This window comes from Capsicum annuum, chromosome 3 (genome assembly GCF_002878395.1).
Source record: "Capsicum annuum cultivar UCD-10X-F1 chromosome 3, UCD10Xv1.1, whole genome shotgun sequence".
NCBI lineage: Eukaryota > Viridiplantae > Streptophyta > Magnoliopsida > Solanales > Solanaceae > Capsicum > Capsicum annuum.
The window spans coordinates 249,807,888-249,829,156 of NC_061113.1; the positions used below are offsets into that span (position 1 = coordinate 249,807,888).

Genomic DNA, 21,269 nt, shown 5'->3' on the forward strand with positions numbered 1-21,269 from the left:
GTTCAAATGCTTGTTCTCACTTTACTTTCTTTGGGTACGACTTGATTTATTGAATGCATAGTTCATTATGACAGAGACATCACGAGTTTCTAATTATCTTTACTTTTACATTCTTCTCTAAATATGCTTAAGGCCCAATCATTAGTTAACGTGAAAAAGTACAAGATGAGTTCCGAATTTATTCAAGACTCGATGCTATTGAAAAAAGAGAGAGAGAGAAAACTCATTTGCAAGGAAGCGGACTTATAAAGGAACAAGTTAGGTTCTTAATCTCAAATAAATTAAGTTTTAATATACAAGCGAAAATTGACGATGAAGTTGGAAAGCCCTGCTACCGACCACTCGTCATAATTAAATTAATTTACCATTTGAAGCCAATTGAATTGGGTTGGGGAGGTTCTAAACCCATTAGGTGTTTATTTAGATCAGGAAAATAGGGACGACTTATAAATGTCGTAAAGGCGCGAGAAACGAGCCAAAATTTGTGGTGAGGCCGAAAAGTACTACTATCGGTAAGCCACACGTCAATATAATAAATAATTTCAAAATAAATTAAAAGCGGGAGGCAAACAACTTTTAGGTTAACAAATATTATAAATCCTAAAAAAAAAAAATATTTAATTTAAGCCAGACGTAAGTCATTAAAGCAACCGTGCTAAAACCACGGGACTCGAGGGGTGCCTAACACCTTCCCCCCGGTCAACAGAATTCCTTATCCGGATTTCTAGTTAGCAGGCGAAAAATAAAAATTGAAGAGTCATTTTCTTTTGAATAGGGATTCAATAAGGTGACTTGGAACACCCAAACTCAATTCCAAGTGGCGACTCTGTAAGTAAAGTAATCCCTTTTCAAAACGTCGCTTTAATCGGAAAAACCGTTTTCTCCAAAACCAACTCCCTAGCGGGGTCGGATGCGGTGAAAAACAGGGGTGTGACAATATATATATTTGTTAAGTAAGTTAGTGTTTGAAACTATTCATCAGTAGGAAAAAATTTGTCAAAAATAAGTTTATTCATATTTATTTTAAATATGTTCAAAAAATAGTTACAAGAAAATGAATCGAAGGTTGATGTAACATTGTAAACCACACGGTCGATGAATGATGACCGAAATTTTGAGGGAAGGTCGCTACAATTATTCTTTTCATTTTTAAAAATATTTTTATATGTTTAAGCATTCAGTATAATATAATTGAAACAATTATTAAAACGTTAAAGTTATATTTCTCTGTTATATGATTATACCTAAGTAAAAATCAAACAAACTATTCTTCTTATTTTTATTTGCCTGACCTGACATAAAATTTTAGAAAATAAAAAGAAATTTTGAATGGTATAATTCTAAATTAAAAATATATCAAATATAATAAAACATGAAAACTTTCTCAAAAGTGGCTGTATATCAAAAGCCAATGAACCCCCCCTCCCAACAAAAGGAAAAGTATGAAAAATGTCGAAAATTTTTAATATGGGGCTCATGGATCACATCATATTTAAAATGTCATTTTGACACATAAATTTTATGGGGTCCACCTATCAAAACAATTTCTTCTTCCTCTCTCTTCTCATTCCTTTACATTTTCATTTTTTTTTTTTTAAACAACTCATTTTTTTACTCTTTTCTTTTAGAGTTAAATTTTTATTTATTGGAGTATTATTTTTTGTCTTTCTTTATTCTTGCTTGTGCTCATGAAGCTAATCAAATTAATGATCTTTTTTCCTTCCTAATTTTTATTTGTAGATATTTTCAATCAAATCAAATTTATGTAGTATTTTTTTTGTTTTAATTTATTTATGGCACTTTTCTTTAAATTTGTTTAAAACAGAATATTTTTTTAATTTTCTAAAAAAAAAATATTTTTTTTTTAAATGACACGTCTAAAATCACAAAAGTTAAAAAATACTTGAATATATTTTATATATTTTTAATTTAAGACCAATTAAGAGTCCTTCTGGATAGAATTAAAAAATAACTTTTTAGTTTATGTGTTTAAAAGCTGAAAATAAGTGTTTAGAAATTAAGCAGATAAATGTTTGGATAGATCATAGAAGTGTTGAAATTGAAAAAAAAATTGTGGATGTGCTTGATAAACAAGGGTTGTTAAACACTTTTTTGTTATCAAAATGACTTAAATGTTTTTAAAGTTGCTAATACCATAAATAAAGTTGAATTATATATAATTTTTAATTCTAATAATTCAAAAACAAAGAAAAATGATAAAGAGAAAACTAGAGGAGAGAGACGGAGAGAAGAGGCAAAGAGAAAAATAAAGAAAAACAATATATTTAAGCGCTGCAAATTTAGGGCATTGTTGCAATTGGAGAAAAATATAAAGAATAAAAAGGTAAATATCTTGATCAACCTAAAGAAAATTTTAATCTAAAAAGTTTGGGGTACCCGACGTCTCAGTTATTGCGTTTTTTTAAAATCAAATTTGAACTTTTTTAAGTACTTTTTAATTTCACCACACATCTAATAAAACTAAAAAGAGATTAAAAGTTGATTTGATCATATTTTAATTCTATTCAAACGAATTCTAAAAGATATTTTAATTTAATTTTTATGTCTATTTAATGATGGGGCAACTCTAAAATTTTAGGAAAAGAATATTAAGAAAATTAAAATCAATATTTAAATATATTTAGGACCCACTCCATTTTTTGATCCTATTAACTTTAAATTTTATTATACAAGAGATGTCCATAACAAATAAAAAGTATGTGATGATTCTTTAATTTCTAAATATTAGAGATGACTTTAACAATATTAAACCATAATAAAAATAGTATCATATATACTCCCGAAAGATAAATATATTGCTTATTAATCTAATTTTAAATTTTTAATATCCAAAATTCTTTATACTAACAAAAATTTAAGAGAATATAATTTAAAAATATAAATTATCACCATGATCGAGTGACAAAAAAATTAATTTATTTATAAATATCAACAAATAAAAATTAGGAGAAAAAAAAAAGCAAAATAAGAAAAACTTCAATTTATTTAGTCCAGTAACATGAGAAAAAAAATAATTTGAAGAAAAGGACAAAGAAAGAAAATAAAAAATAGTAAATAAAAGTTTAACACCATAAAAGAAAAAGGAAAAGGAAAAAAGCTATTTGTCCCCCAATAAAAACTAAGAACACAAAAAAATATAAAAATGAAAATTGCTTTAAGTGATGGGCCTATAAAGTTAGGCAAATTAATTAAGGGTGACAAAAAAGTTTCAAAACTAAAAAAGAGTAACACAAGTTTTAAATATTGAGTAGAAGTGACAATTTTAAGATTAATGTTAATAACACTAATTTTAAAATCCTCAAATTTTATTATTTACACAAAGATTCCTACCTCATATTTACACAAAGATCCCAGTAGCAATTTCAATAGTTGCTGCAACAACTTCGATAATTATTGTAATACAACAACTAATAGTAGTTGTTGCAACAATTACCGTAGTTGTTGAACCAACTTTCGTAGTTGTTGAAGCAACTCTCATAGTTGCTGAACCAACTCTCGTAGTTGCTGAAATAACTCTCGTAGTTGCTGAATTATTTCTTCATTGATTTTTAAAAAAAACAAAAAATTTCTTCTCAAACTTTTATTTTATTTTTTATAAAAATAGTCCATGAAAATAAAAAAAGAAAGAACGAAATGAAAAGAGAAAGAAAAAGAAGCAGAAAAGATAGAAGAAGATAAAAATATCTAGAGAGAGAAAAAAATAAGAAGAAAAAAATGAGGAGAAAGAAAAAGAAGAAGAAAGATTGAAAGATAACAAACGGGGAACTCTAAAATTTGAAATTTAGAGTTGGATGACTTTTTTAAATTTTTTTTTTTTTTTTTTTAAAATTACACTTTAAACCTCAATTAATTTAATCACAATTTAAATGAAACTTTGACCTTAACTTATCACCTTCCACTTAATTTTCTCTATAAAGTTTATGTGTCAAAATAGCAAATATGACATGGTGCATAAAATTTTGGGAAATGTCCTTAAATCTAGTTAGTAAATAGTAAACATGTCAATTAAAAAATTATTTGAAAAAGGAGATTCTAAAAATTGTAAACCAGAATTAGTTTGATACTATATTATAATGATTGAAAAGATATTACCTAATCTAAAATTTTCAAAATAGCCCACATAAAAGGGAGATTCATTCTGATTCCTCAACGAACTCCTTTCACCAACTTGAAACAATGTTTTAAAACACAACACTTTTCATTTAAATGCGAGCGAGCAGGGCGAATTTGGTCCGTGGTCCAGCCACCTTCACCACTCAAGCCAATGCTCTCCTCATTAAGAATTTAACTTCTCAGGTTTTCTTTAATTATGTGCTTTTTCATAATTCGCTTTATCTGACAATGTAATTTTGTTTTTTGCATGCTGCATTGATGTTATTTGTTTGGGGTTGGGGTGTTTTGATAATGGTTGGCTTCCGCGTATAGCTTTCGCGCACTTCGACTAATTATACAAAATTCGTGGATTTATTACATTGTAAAATTTAGGATATTAACTTATGATTCTTAATTTCTCATTTTGTTGCAGAAAAGAGATTTTAAGTCAAATATTCGTCTCATCGCAGTGCCTATAATACTTTGTTTATTACTAGTTTTTCTTCAAAATTGGGTGAATAAAGAGTTGGATAAACCATGGAACCGATGTGGCTGCGAATGTATTGGAGAAAATGGTGATGGAAAATGTGAACAAGTATGTGGTATTCAATACTCAGATTTGAACCAAGCCGTTAGCTGTTCAATTCCTAGTCCACAGGCATGGCCACCCTTGTTAAAGATGCCAGAATCAATGTATCGTGCTGTACGAACTGAGTTTAATTCATTCGGGGACTTGCCTGATGATACATGTAAAGTATTGAGTTCTTGTCCGGCTACTATACTTCTGACAGGAAGTAATAAGACTCTTGGAGAAAGTATGAATTGTTTTACTATACTAGAGGCGAATTGAGTATTAATTTTCTCTGGTATGATTGTTAATGTATGTCCAATAATGTGGAACTTAATAGGTATTGGAAGAAATATGTTCAGCGGTGGATCAGCTCTAGATTTGTCTGACATTAGAAAGTTGTTCAGCAGCGGATCAACTCGAGATTACTCTGACATGTTCTATAGCTTAGCCTATAATGTATTGGTGAGCTTCTCCGAATTCAGCTTATTCTGTTTTGATCGTTCTGTTAGGATTCGCTGTACATAGGTTCAAAATTTACTCTTTGTTTGATTATGACTTGCCTTTCAAATTTTCAGGGTTCCGAGACACATGTTAAGTATGTGAATTTTCTCGACCCAGCTTTCTTCTCTGACCAGACAATTTACAATGTTCGACCGCAGTGTTCTCCTTACTCCACGTTTTCTCTTCCATTAGAATTTGGTTCTATACCTGTTCAGCAAGGTAGCCGATTTATGTTCATTGCTGCTATCTGACTAATCTTAACCTTTTCGAGACTCCCATTTTGATGTTTAGATATTGCATGTGTAATTCAGGAAAAAAGTACAAGGCTTAGTCTCCAAAAGTAGACTTCTTTTTCTTGTAGAAGTTGAGTCTAGGTGTGATCCAAGTGGGATAAGTTTCTATTGTGAAAGATCTTTTTAGCTTTGATGTTGTAGTATCATGGGACGTACTTCTCAAACCATCTGGTTGAATTCATAGGTTTTTATGCTGACTCATCTTCTGTAAACAGTGGGAAGACAAGCACATGCACCATAATTCTGTCTAAGATTAAACCTTCTATATATACAAGTAGTCAAGTATTGTCAAAGAAAATTAGAACTTTCCACACGAACAAGATTATGTTTTTTCCATATTGGGTTTATATAGTTTATAGCTTTATTAATTTCTTCTGCAGCGATAAGTTGTGTAAAAGGTTTACACTTGTGGCGTAATAATTCTTATGAGATCAATGATGAGCTGTATAAAGGTTACAGGAACGGGAATCCAGAGGGAATGACAAACGAGATAACAGCAGGTTTTTTGGTGCTCTCTGCATGAATGTCTTTAAGCATAACCGTGCTATTTCAATATCACGTTAACTATGTGATCTCTCTCTTTCTCTCTCTTTTTTTTTTTACAGCGTTTGATTTCCTTAACTCAAATAGAAATGGTTTCAATGTGAGTATTTGGTATAACTCTACCTATAAGAATGTCATACGCAATCAACCATTGGCATTGACAAGGGTTCCTCGTTCAGTGAATTTGGTAAACCTTCCAATTTTTACTGCAATGCTCTTCCATAGTCAAATTACCCTTGTATCCTTTGTATTATCTTAATCATAGAAAAGTAAAGGGAATCCTTAATAGTATTAAGAAATCCCCAAAAGTTAAAAGTTAGTTGCATTTACTAGAGTAATGCATGACAAGGCAAAGGATAATAATTTGAGAACTCTAGTTCATTTATCTTTAACATTGTTGTTCCCCTTTCCCCGTTAGATGATGCCCTTGATCTCTCAAATATATGTCTTGGGACATAAGTCTGTATAAATAATTAAATGCATTTCATATCTGCACAGCACACACATAGAGATAGAATAAATAAGAGTGGCATATGCTTTTAAAGTCAGAAAGAGGCTTCTTCTTAATTTATATGGTATGATTGCCTTGTCTAGTTATTGGTACTAGCTGGATGGGACCATAATCTAGTGCATTGGACAATACTCTATATTGTCTTATTTCCTTACTCTTTTAGTAAGTTTAAATAAGAATTATACTTGATTATGAAAAGCAGCAGCTGTTGTGGAGGGCGCCTGAAGTGATAGCCCTGATCATGTTTGTGTTTCATAGTGGAACTGGACGAAATAACTTAAGTTTCATTGAGAAATGTTACTCTGAGCTCTTCATGTTGTCAAATTGTTTAGTTAATTGACAAGAGCCAAATTGTATCAAATTGACCATTACTAAGAAATTTCAAGGTGTCTATTCCTTATCCCACTTACAATCTAAAGGTCATCTGCTTTTCTTCACACTACACTTCTTCTTGACTAAATGGAATGAATATCTACCTACTATCTCTGTTGATTATTTGTGCAAGACTAGTTATAGTTGTAATTCACGTATTTAAGTAACTCAAGTGTTAAACTTTATGAAATGCTATTTACAGGCATCAAATGCCTACATTCAGTTTCTGCTTGGACCTTCTGCAAGAGTGCTGTTTGAGTTTGTCAAAGAAATGCCCAAACCAGAAACAAAACTCCTCACTCTGGACTTTGCTTCTCTCCTTGGACCACTATTCTTTACATGGGTGGTTTCACAACTTTTTCCTGTAAGTAAGAATGTTCTGTTCCTATTTTATCGTGATGGCATGTATTCAATTGACCGTCTCGATCATGTTAGGCGAATCTGTTTTCTGTTTTTTAAATGCTATCCACTGATGCCAACTTGTTAGCAATCCAGTTCCTAGACAACTCTTTTTTGGCATTCATCAACTGCCTTGTTTAGTATTTATCTCCTTTTATGCCTTGGCATCATGAGGAGTGAAGGTTAATACCTTATTCAGTCACACTACATGAGTTCTAACTTTTAAGTCTTCTTTTTTGTGGCTGAATGTGGATTATTTCTTGATTTATGTACGAGAATAAAATCCGATTTATTCGATGGAAGAGCTAAGAAACTTGTGCGTCCTCCATTTCTTTACGTGTCTTCCTACCATTTTTAGTTTGTCCCCAAAAAAGTGTCTTTCTCTATATTTAGTACATAAGTATTATCTCCAACATCTTCATTTTAGCCTCAATGACACTCCCATCTAAGAATGATATGAAATGTTTTAAGACGACAAGATTCAAAGGGCACTTTTGATATGTTATACACACCTTTATCTTCTTTACGTTCTTTAATTCCGTGCTCACTCAAAGCAAGACATGAAAAATGAAATAGAGGAAAAGGTTTTTTATACCTTAAACTGTTATTTTAGCTGCTCCAAGAAATAAGAATTTATCTTTTAGTGTTGGGCTTCATTAGCTCAACACTTCGTCAATCATGAGGTTTGTCAGAATGTACTGCAGCTTTCAACTTTTAGTATCCCTGAAATTCCCCATGGATTATTTTCTTTAGAAACACTATCATGTCTGGTAAGTTTATCTTATTAATTTGTAACAGAGTAATTGCATATAATTATTAGCCTTTATACGGATCTTATCTTCTTATTTATAATGCTCGTCATGCTCATTGCATGATTAATTGCTTGCAGGTTGTTTTGATAGCTCTAGTGTATGAGAAGCAGCAAAAACTGAGAATCATGATGAAAATGCATGGACTTGGGGATGTTCCCTATTGGATGATTTCTTATGCTTATTTTCTGGTCGTATCTTCTATATACATGTTATGTTTTGTGATTTTTGGCTCATTAGTAGGTAATGCTACAGCTACTCAGTTGAACTCTAACTGTAAACTGAAGTTGTCTGACAGAAATTTCCTTTGTTTCTCCTTTTTCCCTTTTGCAGGCTTGAAGTTCTTTTTGCTTAATGATTACGCCATCCAGTTCGTGTTTTACTTCATCTACATAAACTTGCAAGAGTCCCTTGCTTTTTTAGTTGCTGCATTTTTCTCGAATGTTAAGATAGCCACAGGTTCGGTATATGCAATAGAAGTTGTTGTTAATATTGCAAGGATTGCGCATATGAAAGAGAAAATGAGAAGAATGAACCAATTTTTCGTATAGACTTTCAGCAGCTAATATGACATGACTGATTCTTCTTACTTGGCATTGTAACAGTCGTTGGCTATGTAATGGTGTTTGCAAATGGACTCTTGTCAGCATTCCTTTTCCAGTTCTTTCTCCAAGATGAGTCATTTCCCAGTAAGTTCAGTAATATTAAGGCTGTCTCGCTAACTCATGATTTTCATTGTTGCACCACCTAGTCACTCTCTAAATTGGTGACAACCCTGTTTTATTGAAACAGTACATTTGTACTGCCCTGCAGTTCATTTGAGCCTTTTGAGGGGATTGCATCATTCAATTTTCTCAAGTGGAAATTAGTGGCATGGTTTTCCCTTTAGACACAAACACTATTCCCTTCTCAGCGGAAATCTGAATTAGAGATTGAACCGATTCTGGATTATTTTGGGAACTAAAAGATTGGCCGGTCGAAGGGAAAGGAAAGCCCGAAAATCCAAGGAATTGACGTCCACCAAACCATTATTCCTGAGAAGAGGAGTCCGGTCGTGTTGTTTTCGGGTCATACAACTGCGAGAACCACTCGCCCTAATGCTACTGTCAAACCTACTGTTTCTTTGTCCTTATTACCATTTGCCAGATAGTTGTTTAACAGGCTGGACAGTAAATCCATGTTAATATTTTTTAAAATCTCCAGGCTTTGAATAAAAAATGGGAACAAATTACTGTTAATCTTCTAACTTTCCCTTTCTTTACCAAGTAGAATGGGAGCTATATTTTTCGTTAGGTGAACAAAATCAACTTCTTCGCATTTTCGTCCCCTCTGTGCCAAAAATTATGCTAGAATTGAGATATGGGTTCGTTTCGTTTGTTTTTTATTTCTCCTGATCTTTTGTTTGAGTTGGTAAAATATATTTATTGGATTTTGCTTCACTTTTGTATACTAATAATCTTCTGCTAAATGCTGTCATGACATTGTAGGAGGCTGGATTATAGTTATGGAGCTATATCCCGGCTTTTCTCTTTTTCGTGGATTTTATGAGTTCGCCCAATATGCTTTCAAGGGTAATTATCTTGGAACAGATGGTATGAGATGGAAAGATTTGACTGGTGAAAGAAATGGGATGAAGGAGGTCCTAATAATAATGTTGGTGCAGTGGTTCGTTCTTCTCTCCCTTGCTTATTATGTTGATCAGATCACTACATCAGCGAAAGATCCCCTATTTTTCTTGTGGCACTCCCAAAAGAAGCCTTCACCTTCCTTCAGGAAACATAGTTTTAGAAGACAGGGGTCTAGAGTTTTCGTACAAACGGAGCAGCCTGATGTTGCTCAGGAGGTAAAAATTTAACATTTCCCGTGAAAAACATTTTGACAGGTTATGTTTGTCCTGAAAACTCCTTTCAACAGAGGGAGAGAGTTGAACAGTTGCTCGAATCAAGTACAAGTCAAGCCATCATTTGTGACAATTTGAAAAAGGTTTATCCAGGGAGAGATGGTAACCCTGAGAAATTTGCAGTGAGAGGATTGTCACTTGCTTTGCCTCAAGGGGAATGTTTTGGTATGCTAGGTCCCAATGGTGCTGGCAAAACTAGTTTTATTAACATGGTCAGTTCTGTTGTCTGTTTTGTGTTAGATGTATCTTTGTAAATCTTTAAGTTTCAGTCACTCAAGGATGTGACCTTTATAACTTCAAAAGCACATTCTTAGTGCCCTTCATTTTGTAATTTGATTTAATATGTACTGATTCTTTTTTCATTTACTTAGATTGCTAAAACTGAAAACTATACTCCTGTTAGTGACAATTTTCTGCTAACAGATGATTGGGCTCATAAAACCAAGCTCTGGTACTGCATATGCTCAAGGTATGGATATACGAACAGACATGGATATGATATACAGCAACATGGGTGTGTGTCCGCAGCATGAGTAATAATCTATTTTCTCCCAAGTCAAGTTGACATTTGATCCTTTCCCCTTGCTGAAAATGTCAGTGTCGTAATACTAATTGTCTTTTTCTTTTAACATGCAACAAATTATTTCAGCTTACTTTGGGAAAAGTTAACAGGAAGGGAACACCTACTTTTCTATGGAAGGCTAAAAAATCTTAAAGGAGCAGACTTGACACAAGTAGGTTAATGGCTCACTTCTTAACTTCTACTCTGACAAATGAGTGCTTGTAAAATTGAACTTATAATCAAAGTCTGTTACAGCAGAAATGTTGATTCAGTCTGTGTTACAGCCAATTAGCACAATTAATTAAATTGATTGTATTCCTCAACTCCAGGATATCTTTACTAATATTATTCAATCAATAGCACACGCAATTGGTTGATTCTTTACGGGCAATGAATCGTCAAGGCAACTTGAAAGACAAAATCTTGGTAGACTTGACTCCTCATCCGAAGCATATATATATATTTGGTTACTTATTCTTTTCTGCCAACAGGCAGTTGAAGAATCTCTTAAGAGTGTCAACTTGTTTCATGGAGGCGTTGCTGACAAGCGAGCTGGTAAATACAGTGGAGGAATGAAGAGGAGGCTAAGTGTTGCTATTTCACTGATTGGAGATCCCAAGGTATGTTAGCCCTACCATCCTCATTGCGGTAAGATATGCCAAGTTGTGTATTGATATGCTTGTAATTTATTAAACTTTCAGGTTGTCTACATGGATGAGCCCAGCACTGGACTGGATCCATCTTCACGAAGTAATTTGTGGAATGTCGTCAAACGTGCAAAGCAAGATAGAGCAATTATTCTCACCAGTAATTTCACATTACTTCTCTTGTTTTCCCTTTGACATGAATAAGCTATGTGCACCCAGGGCAGTACTAACAAGTTGTATGAAGGGTACTGATAAATGATGGGTTATATGCATTGCACACCAGTTTGTTGTCATTCCACATTAATTCACATGTGAATTTTGCGCCAAGCCTAACATTCGATGCACTTTCCACACCAGAATCCTTTCCTTGTTCGTTTCTTACCACTGGTTAATGAGATTATTAATATGGATACTGATAAGGATAACAATTTCAGCTCATTCAATGGAAGAAGCAGAGCATCTATGTGATCGATTAGGAATATTTGTAGATGGCAGCTTGCAGTGCATAGGAAATCCCAAAGAGGTAATTCTATGCTTTTAAGAAATACCGTACATTTATATTATTGATGCTGTATATGTGGTGCGCCACTGTGCCTTCACCTCACTAGTGAGGTTCTGGAGTCATATATGCCTCTTATACTAATAATAATGTATGCACATAAGCAAGAACAAAGTGAAATGATTGCCTGGGCTGTGTCAGTTTTGGCCTCCCAATCTGCTTCTTTCGAGGTTTCAGAATGTTCTGACGATGTATTTCCAACAGTTGAAGGCAAGATATGGAGGGTCTTATGTGTTGACGATGACAACATCATCAGATAACGAGGAGGAAGTGGAGCACATGGTGCGACGCCTATCCCCAAATGCCAACAAGATATACCATATATCGGGGACACAGAAGTTTGAGTTGCCAAAGCAAGAGGTTAAAATTGCACATGTATTTCAAACTGTTGAAAAAGCAAAGAGTAGATTCACTGTTTATGCTTGGGGTCTGGCTGATACAACTTTGGAGGATGTGTTTATCAAGGTTGCTCGTAGTGCTCATGCTTTCAACGTTCTCTCTTGACGTCCATGATCAAAAACAATCTATAATACATATTTAACTTCGGAATTGTTTATAATATCATATATATTTACAATAAATTAAGAGCATTTAGAACTAAATACAAGTTGTTGCAACTTGCAAGGTACAATACTGGAGTCAAATTAAACAAGAGGAGTGTTACTATATAGTATATACTCTAGTTAAATAATAACAAGCACAACAAACAATTCAACACATACAAACGTTATTTCAACAACAAGAAACTACAGGAAATATTAATGCAAACAACGAGTATTTTAATAATCCATGTTTTTGATCTTAGCTACTGATCTATCAGCTCTGTTTGTGCTCATCTTCATCAGATTCTGAATCTGCAAATAATAATAAAGGATTTTCTTTTCCCAGTCAATTTGTAATGCACTTTCATAGTTAAGAGTTCCTAAAAAATTAATACTTTATTATGTTTAAAAATAATTTAATTTAGATTTTTTATTTAACATAATGGGATGATTTATATGTAATACGCAAATATTTATAATATGTTTTTTAATTACCAGATCGGACGTCATCAATGTGGTCCTTTTTTAGGATTTTATTCATAATCACCCGGCATAAGCATATCAACATTGAATTTACCACAATGTAAAGTATGATCCCATTAATATTTTGATATTTCTCCTTATCCACTATGAAAACAACTTCGTAGCTGCAAAAGTAATAATGGATTAGTCTCTTGATTTTTTCTTCTACATAAAGTTATATACTAATATATCAAAGCAACAGAGAAAATAAAGTAAGAAAATGCTCGTTGCAAGCTGCTTAATTATCAGGTAAACATTGGAGTGGTATTTTTTTTCTTTTTATCTATATGACATTTTTTAAATCTATATGACACTCTTTGCTGCTCGAAAATTTTAATTATGTCAATTTATCAAAATTTTAAAATGTCTTTCTTCCATTATATGTTGACATTGGAGACTGTATCTTATCATTTGAATGTCTAGATTTTAATTCAAAAATATTAAATTAATTTAATTCAATTAAATTTTAAAAATTAGTTAAATTTATCTTAAGAAGCGAAAAATACCATATGAAGGGTGTATGCGTATGAACTGCGGAGTACTGCCTTTCTTTCACATTGTGTGGTTTTGGACATACACTTCAATTTTTTTTTTTTCTACAAAAATATATTAATATTTAGCCGGTATAAAAAAATATTATAGATCACCATAGTTAACACTTTAATATTATTTAAGAAGTATTTGAGAAAATAACTCTCCAAATAATAATATGATAGTATCACATAAAATGAAACAAATTAAAGAGAGTATCAAGTTAAATTGAGTTAGATTATTTATTCGGATCAGATTATATATTTGCATATACAAGCACTTCATTAAATCACTTAGTTACAACTTATAATAAGGAGTTAAATTGCTTTAGTATAAACTCGGTGTGAAAAAATATTCATACGAGTATTATTAAGTATGATTATAGCAAGTAATTAGAGGTTGATGATGAACCCACTCATTCACTCACTCACTCACTCACCTTGTACTCCAAATAATCCAGAAAGGGAAGTAGATTAGTCGAAGTAACAGCCAACTCAATGCAAAAAGACCGAAGAAAATATCAGCAACCCACTGTATATTAATTAACATCTTTGCAAATTCCATTAGTACATCATTTCCCTCATGAATTACTGCAACCATTGATCCCACACGTGCCATCCTGCAATTTCATACATTTTTCAAAATTAAATCAAACATCACATGCATGCATATATACCTATTCCAATATGAAACGACAAAAATATTATCAATGAAAAAATCGAGGGTACTATTCTTTTAAATTATAGTATAATAACATATTAAATGTGGTTCACAAATAGAATCTAGGGAAGGTGAAATGAACATATTCTTTATCTTTAGAGGGGTAAAGAGAGTTGTTTGCGGTAGTCGATTGACCAAGTGCGGTTCCACATGTGTATATAATATGCGTATTATAAATTAATTAACATCTTTCTTTAATTAATTAAAGAAGAATTAACTCCTTTAATTACCCGAAAATGTAAGACAAGAGAATGAATGATAGTGATGTAAGGTGATGAATCATGGTGGGCAACAAAGTCAGAACGTTTTGTTTCCCAGTACATCAATGCAAATATGGAGTATAAGTAGAATCCTCCGGTGTACGTACATGTGCCATCCTTTCAGCTTTAATCTGCCATATATATACACACACATTTCAATTATATATATATATATATATATATATGTATGTATGTATGTATGTATGTACAGTGGCGGAGCCAACATCTTAATTGAGGGGTTTCAAAATCGAAACGTGTGAACGAAATAATTAATTGAAGGGGATTCATCGTTAACTATATATACATGAAAAATAATTTTAAACTTGTATACATAGTATAATTTTTTGCGGAAGGGAGTTCGGATTGAACCCCTCACTATGAGCTGGATCCACCACTGTGTATGTATATACACACACACAAAATCCTAGCTAGCTTACTTGATTTTAAGATGAGGCCAAACCTGATCTCCAGGACCTGACGAAAAATATCGAGTCTTTGTGAACCAAGGCTCGTTGTAAGCAACATAAAGTGCAAATATCTCAGCAGATAGAAAATACATAAACTTCCATGCTGATTCCTTCAACTCGTTCATCTTCTTCCTCTTTATACTACTCATGACCTTCGCGTGCTTTCCACAAATCATGCGCTTAGCCAATGCCTTGCAATGCATCAAGGCGCAGTTAGAAAAAGAAAATTCATCCTAGATGATATATTAGCATATATATTTACCTCGAAGACTAATCTATCGAGTATGAATCGAAGGATGGGGAAGGAGAGAGTGAAAAAAAAGAAGAAAAATTAAATCTTGGTACTGTGGATAATTAAGACTCTGTCTCCCAATCCATTTGTGCTATAAGAATGAATTGCAAACAAACTAAAGTTGAGGATGAAGAGTAGTTAATTAATAGATACTTGATGATTTTATACTAGCAAAGTCATATTTTTTGCTGTTCTCTCTGATGAGAAGCTAAATTCCTCTATATATGTGGAGGAATTTAGTAGATAAATCATAAGTATCTGATTGGTCGATTTGTTTTTGATTAAAAGAATACCAGTACTCTTAACTTTAGTTGCAAGTGAGTGGGAAATTATGACAACTGGCTAAAACTTGTCCAACTGTGAAACATCATATACGGATAAACATAATTAAAAAGATATTCCGGTTCACCAAAGTTTCCATATGCATGGTATATGAGACTACTCCATTCTTAATTAAAGGTCTCGAGTTCAAACTTTGGGTATGGAGAAAATTTGTTTGGAGCGCCACCCCAGAAGGGTCCTACAGTGCGCGATCCGACTGTGCCCTGCAGTGCGCGATCCAAATTAGTTGAGGCTCTAATGGAGATAACGAAAACCGGAAAACCAAAAGAAATTTACATATCCTGCCAACATTTTTTTTTTTAACTAATTTTCGCGCTATTTTTTCTTGACTTGCATATCCACCACTTCCCCATGCCTCTTAAATAATCCCTCCAATCCCGTGATATTAGGGATTATGATAATTAATTAACCTATACCTAGCTACACAGAAACGTACGTCTCAATTTTTTCTTGTCCAAGATATCCTTATTGTCCCCAAAATGTTTAACTATATATATGTTGAGAACTTTTATAAGGTTACCTCATTATAACGACATTTTATTATAGCGGTCTGATTTTCTTCGAAACTTTTTTCATAGTATTTTTTACTTTTTTATAAAGGTGTTCTACCTATAAAAACAATGGCTATCGTAGTGGTACACTCTTTGTGAAATTACCTCTCTATAACAACATATTCAAATACTATATAATAATATTTCGTAAGAAATATATTACGTTCAAAATAGAATACCAAAATATCTATAGTAAATCATTATTAATGTCATCCAGACAGTAAATTTCAACTATGCATATCTTATTTAAATTTTTTTTTTTTTTATTAAATGACGCATATTAATTATTTCATTAGTTAAGAAGGAAAAACCAACTAATGCTTGCCTTTTATATATTTATGTCTTTCTAATTTTGCATGCTTTTATTTATAACAACCAAATGAGATCTGAAGTCTGGACGTTAGATGTCGGTATTCATGTATAACAATACCTCTTTACTGTAACCATAAAATTTTTGGACAAACGCTATCATTATAAAGCAGTTTGACTTTCTCTTTATATATATCATAGGAGCTAGGTATATGGTACCTCCTATGAGAGTTCATTGAGAATTTCATGTTTGGGTTGCAAGCCAAACTTTATAGCCATGTATGTTCTGTTAAGAGAAATACTCATAATTGAATAACTTTTGAGTTTAAATCTAAGTATTACAATATTATATTCACTAGGTGTAATTCTACATGCATCAAATATCGTGTTACACTTCAACCCACTTTGGGACATGATAACACTATGGCCTCTGGCTGAATTAAGTAGCGTCCAAGGGGATTTAACTAAATCTTCTTCATCAAAGAATTATATCGTATAAATAGATAAGTAAACATAACTTTTTCTTTTTGTTATATATTAGTTGTTGGATTCACTTGACGCAAAGAAAAATTAAGTATAGTGGTAAAAAGAATTCAAATTGAAATTTTTGCAATTATTATAAAATTTAAAAATAAATTTCATCAATTATTATTCAATTTTGTGTTTATCGTTCGGTTTGGTTTAATTTTATGTATTATCGATTTTCGATTTTAAAATATGCTAAATAAATAACTAAGTTAATAAGATATTTTTTATCGTTTCAGTTTATCAGTTTTTGGTCCTTAATGATTCTGTTTTTTATTAAACCAATAAGAAAATGCTCATAAAACAAATATCAATTTGATGCAATGATTTTCGATGTTGTATAAACGTAGCAACCAACATAAAAACTGTAGCAGCTAACATGACATATGTCTTGCAGTGCCGACTTTCAAAAATAAGAAGTCCTATCCACAAATTATGCAGCAATTAGACTTAATAATAAATGTCAAAAGTGTCTTAAACGTCTTCTTCATATTATAAAATGAAGCATTACATATGCCTTTCAGTGCCAACTTCCACAACGAAGAACTACTATCCCTTGTAAGTCGCAACAACCTCTTCAAATAGAATTTGCACTTCCTTGCCAACCACAAGCAATGAAATACAGTATATTCTTATTGGGTTATCGATTTATCCAATATAAAAAAATCAAAAGCAAATCAATAACCCAATAAGAAAAATCATAAAGATGCCATTAAAAATCGTTAATCTGATAATCCAATAATAATAAAACTAATAATATTATTTTTATCAATTCGATTTAATTTTTACACATCCTTAATTTATCCTACGAAAGTCACTTTTTGATACACAAATAAGCAAGGGAGGCTCTAGGCTCAACCAAATCATGTTTGGTCAGAACTGAACCTCGATCTTCACCTTCTCTTTCAAGTCATGAAAGAGTTTCATCGTCATGAAATAATTTATCTTAACTATACTTGCTAAATTTGTTATCAGCCGCAGTTGCCAACGTTCAAATTCCACACAATTATAGCATATCTCATACATAAGTTTGGGCCACCTACGATTTCATTATTTTTGCTGCCTTTCTAGCAAGCTCAAAAATATGTAATTATTGTTATAGAACAATAAAGAACAAGAAGAAGAGTGAGAGAATAGAGAGAGTGATTCTTATTTCTTCTATTGAGGATGATTTACAATGAAGGAAACCTTCTATTTATAGGGGGAATTTGCCCCTAGTTTCACACTAAAAGACAAATACATTAAATACTGATAGATATCAACTAGATCTCGATAGACATTCACTGTAATGTAAATATATTTATAACACTCTCCTTGAATGTATAGATAGATAATGTGCCTCGTTAAAATCTTACTAGAAAAAAATTAGTAGGAAAAAAAATCTAGTGAAGGAGAAAGAGTACACATTTTTAACAATACGTATATCGGCTGCCTCATTAAAAACTTTATAAGGAAAACCTAGTGGGACAAAACCTCGTAAGGAAAAAAGAGTACAACACGTATTAACTACCCCTAATGAGAACATCCTTGAACCTTTGCATCCCAATCTTGTGCACCATCTTCTTAAAAGTTATAATTGGAGAAGACTTGGTGAATAAATTAGCCACATTTTCACTTGAAAGAATCTGTTACACGTTGATATCACCATTCTTTTATAGCTCATGTATGTAGAAAAGTTTTGAGGAAGTGTGCTTCGTTCTATCTCCTTTTATGAATCTTCCATTAAGATGTGCTATGCATGATGCATTGTCTCTGTATAAAATTGTGGGTAGATTGTCATATTTCACATCACCTTTTTCTCGAATGAGATGTATCATGGATCTTAACCATACACATTCTCGGCTTGTTTCATGAATAGCTATTATCTCAGCATGATTCGATGAAGTGGCTACGATAGAATGCTTTGTATATCTCCAAGATATTGCAGTACCACCACATATGAACACATAGCCTATTTGAGACCGAGCTTTATGTAGGTTAGATAAGTACCCAAAATCAGTATGACCAATAAGATCGGGACTGCAAACTTGCTAACAAATTAACTAAAAAAAAAAGGCTATATCAGGCCTTGTAGTATTTGCAAGATACATTAGTGCATCAATTGCACTAAGATATGGTACTTCATAACCAAGGAGTTCCTCATTCTTTTCTTGAGGTCGGAATGGATCCTTATTCAATTTTTGCATGTTTCTTATTTAAGAAAATACTCTATTGCTTTTGAAAACTCTCCAAGAGTTTCAATGATACTCAAATCATCAAATTATATCTTATGAAGATAATAAAAAGTTTTTCAAAAACTTTATATGCTTCAGGCATTTTGAATCCTTTAGGGGTTTTCATATGGATATTTTTCAAGTAACAATATCCAACATGTCAAGTGTGACATCTTCAAGTGTCTGGATTGCAAATCAAATAAGTTTTACGCTTATCAAAATGCATCCTTTCAAGTCACTTGATAAATATTTCTATGTCAGCATGCTTAAATTAACGTAGAAGTCAGATCCTCATAATCTTTTACAATATTGCGCCAATATTGTATCAAAGATATCATCGATGATTTTTTATTTTGTATCGGTTCACAATGCGACATAATATTTTGAGATCTCATCACTTCATTATTTCCAGGTACCTAAACCTCTCATAAGATTTCATGAAGTGTTATGTCGTAGGCTCTTCAAGAACACATTGCCTTCTTATCATGATTATTTGCTCCTTATCCTTTTCAAGGATTATTTCATTTGGAGCCGATTGGTCTATCATGCTTCACGCATGCATAGACTTTATCCTTTAAGGACACAAAATAGGAGCACTTGCAGCTAAATATGAGATACTTTCGGCATTTGACTTGAATTATCTTTTGAATGGAGATCTGATGATAATTCCTAACATATTTCATAGCTGCTTATAATCTCTCCCTTATGTTAGGAAAACTAACATACATCCTCCATTCTTTGAGGAATCCATCTTTGTGCATCATGATATATTTATTAATTGTATACCGCACATCAAAACTATTAGATGGTATAGTTGGTTCCTGTCCTTGACCCAATTGAGAGGGAAGAAATAATCATAACATATTGGTCTAATGCATACAAGTGCTATTGTATGCAATATATCATATTTCATACCAATACATGAAACTTTGTTTTCATTAGTAATGGTTCAACTATTTATGGAAGGCATTCAATGCTAAAACATCATCATCAAGATGAATTATCTTGATTACACAATTTGAAAATTATGCTCAATTTATATTGAACAAGTAACTTTATGAATGTCAAATGTAGGTTGACTATAGATGTACATGTGATCATCTTATTGATGCATCTTTTCAACATATCACATGATAGGTGAACGGACCCTTATTCACCTTTTATTCTTTTCAGATTTTGAGGGATCCAATCCCAAAATTAGTTGGTCCAACCAACTTATCATGAGAACAAGCAACATTAAAGTTCATGAAGAATTTTATAATTCTTCAATATATGTTCAATACTCAGTATGCACATCTTCGGGATATCGCAATCGTTCATGTCAACTGATGAACTTTTAATCTAGTAAACTCCAAGTTTACCATGGTATGTTTTTCTGCTTTAGTAAATTTCAGATTTACTATTATATGAATAAATTTCAGATTTACTACTTCAGAAGTAGATTTCAAAATTATTCAACCTCTTTCGGAGGTGAGTTGTGCTACAATCACAATCAAGTGCACGTTTGCATTAATAAGTTTCTCATTCCCAAGGAATAGAATATAATCGTGCCTTAAGCTTATCAAATTATGATAGCTTATAACATCTTTCAAGATTTTGCTACTTCAGAAGCAAATCGAGGCATACGTATGATGTAGAGAATTTTTCTCTAGTATATCTTATAATCATATAAGCGTGTGAAAATATATCATTTTTTATGATCATTATCATACTGTCCCTCCACGCGTATATTCGTGCATTCAATCGCTTGTCTTCTTTTAGACATGTTATGCACTGCTACCACATACACCTTAAGAATGAAGTTGTCATATTTCAGACTTATCATATATTGCTACCACATTCACTTCATGGAATGGAGCATATTCAATGGGTCGAATTTCATGACTTTTCATTAAACACACATTATTTTACCTTAGCCATCATAATATCATCAATATGGTGTATTAAGATTCAAACTCAACATCTTATCCATATAAAAACGTCTTAGGCATGAATCGATGGGACTTGAACCCAATATATTATCGTCCTTTTTGATAATATTGTTCTTAAGGAATAAATTTAAAATATAAATGGTTCCAAACCAATTATTTTTCCTCAAATCCAATAATAATTATATTAGTAGTAGCAAAAGAAAGATAACATAAAGAATTACTAACCTTGAAATCCTTCAAATTTATAATCTCATCAGATTTATAATCTCACCTTATTTGGCAGA

General features: G+C 32.2%; 1 protein-coding gene and 1 pseudogene across 3 annotated transcripts; one reads left to right on the forward strand and one right to left on the reverse strand.

Moving 5' to 3' along the window:
* The first annotated feature begins 4,029 nt into the window (after positions 1 to 4,029).
* Positions 4,030 to 12,406, forward strand: LOC107862513 (ABC transporter A family member 7). Of its 3 annotated transcripts, XM_016708117.2 has the most exons (18): positions 4,030 to 4,317; positions 4,547 to 4,928; positions 5,022 to 5,146; positions 5,260 to 5,404; positions 5,859 to 5,978; positions 6,084 to 6,208; positions 7,107 to 7,268; positions 8,193 to 8,355; positions 8,446 to 8,571; positions 8,718 to 8,801; positions 9,600 to 9,955; positions 10,027 to 10,224; positions 10,436 to 10,545; positions 10,662 to 10,746; positions 11,066 to 11,194; positions 11,276 to 11,381; positions 11,656 to 11,744; positions 11,985 to 12,406. In XM_016708117.2, exons 1-18 carry the CDS (start codon positions 4,228 to 4,230, stop codon positions 12,282 to 12,284), a joined length of 2,895 nt encoding a protein of 964 aa, XP_016563603.2. In that variant the 5' UTR covers positions 4,030 to 4,227; the 3' UTR covers positions 12,285 to 12,406. The 3 variants fall into 3 exon arrangements, with proteins under 3 accessions (XP_016563603.2, XP_016563604.2, XP_016563602.2); XM_016708116.2 differs by having other exon boundaries at positions 4,060 to 4,317; positions 8,193 to 8,571; XM_016708118.2 differs by lacking the exons at positions 11,066 to 11,194; positions 11,276 to 11,381; positions 11,656 to 11,744; positions 11,985 to 12,406 and adding an exon at positions 10,904 to 11,021 and having other exon boundaries at positions 4,055 to 4,317.
* Positions 12,407 to 12,596: 190 nt separating this feature from the next.
* On the reverse strand, positions 12,597 to 15,295 carry LOC107862515 (annotated as a pseudogene).
* Positions 15,296 to 21,269: the final 5,974 nt, after the last annotated feature.

What these genes read in the sequence shown, in the direction of transcription:
- LOC107862513 (XM_016708116.2), top strand. Translation starts at nt 4,228, where the DNA reads ATGCGAGCGAGCAGGGCGAATTTGGTCCGTGGTCCAGCCACCTTCACC. An exon ending in GACAAACGAGATAACAGCAG is followed by an intron (nt 5,979 to 6,083) that starts GTTTTTTGGTGC and finishes TTTTTTTTACAG; the next exon opens with CGTTTGATTTCCTTAACTCA. An exon ending in TTCCTCGTTCAGTGAATTTG is followed by an intron (nt 6,209 to 7,106) that starts GTAAACCTTCCA and finishes TGCTATTTACAG; the next exon opens with GCATCAAATGCCTACATTCA.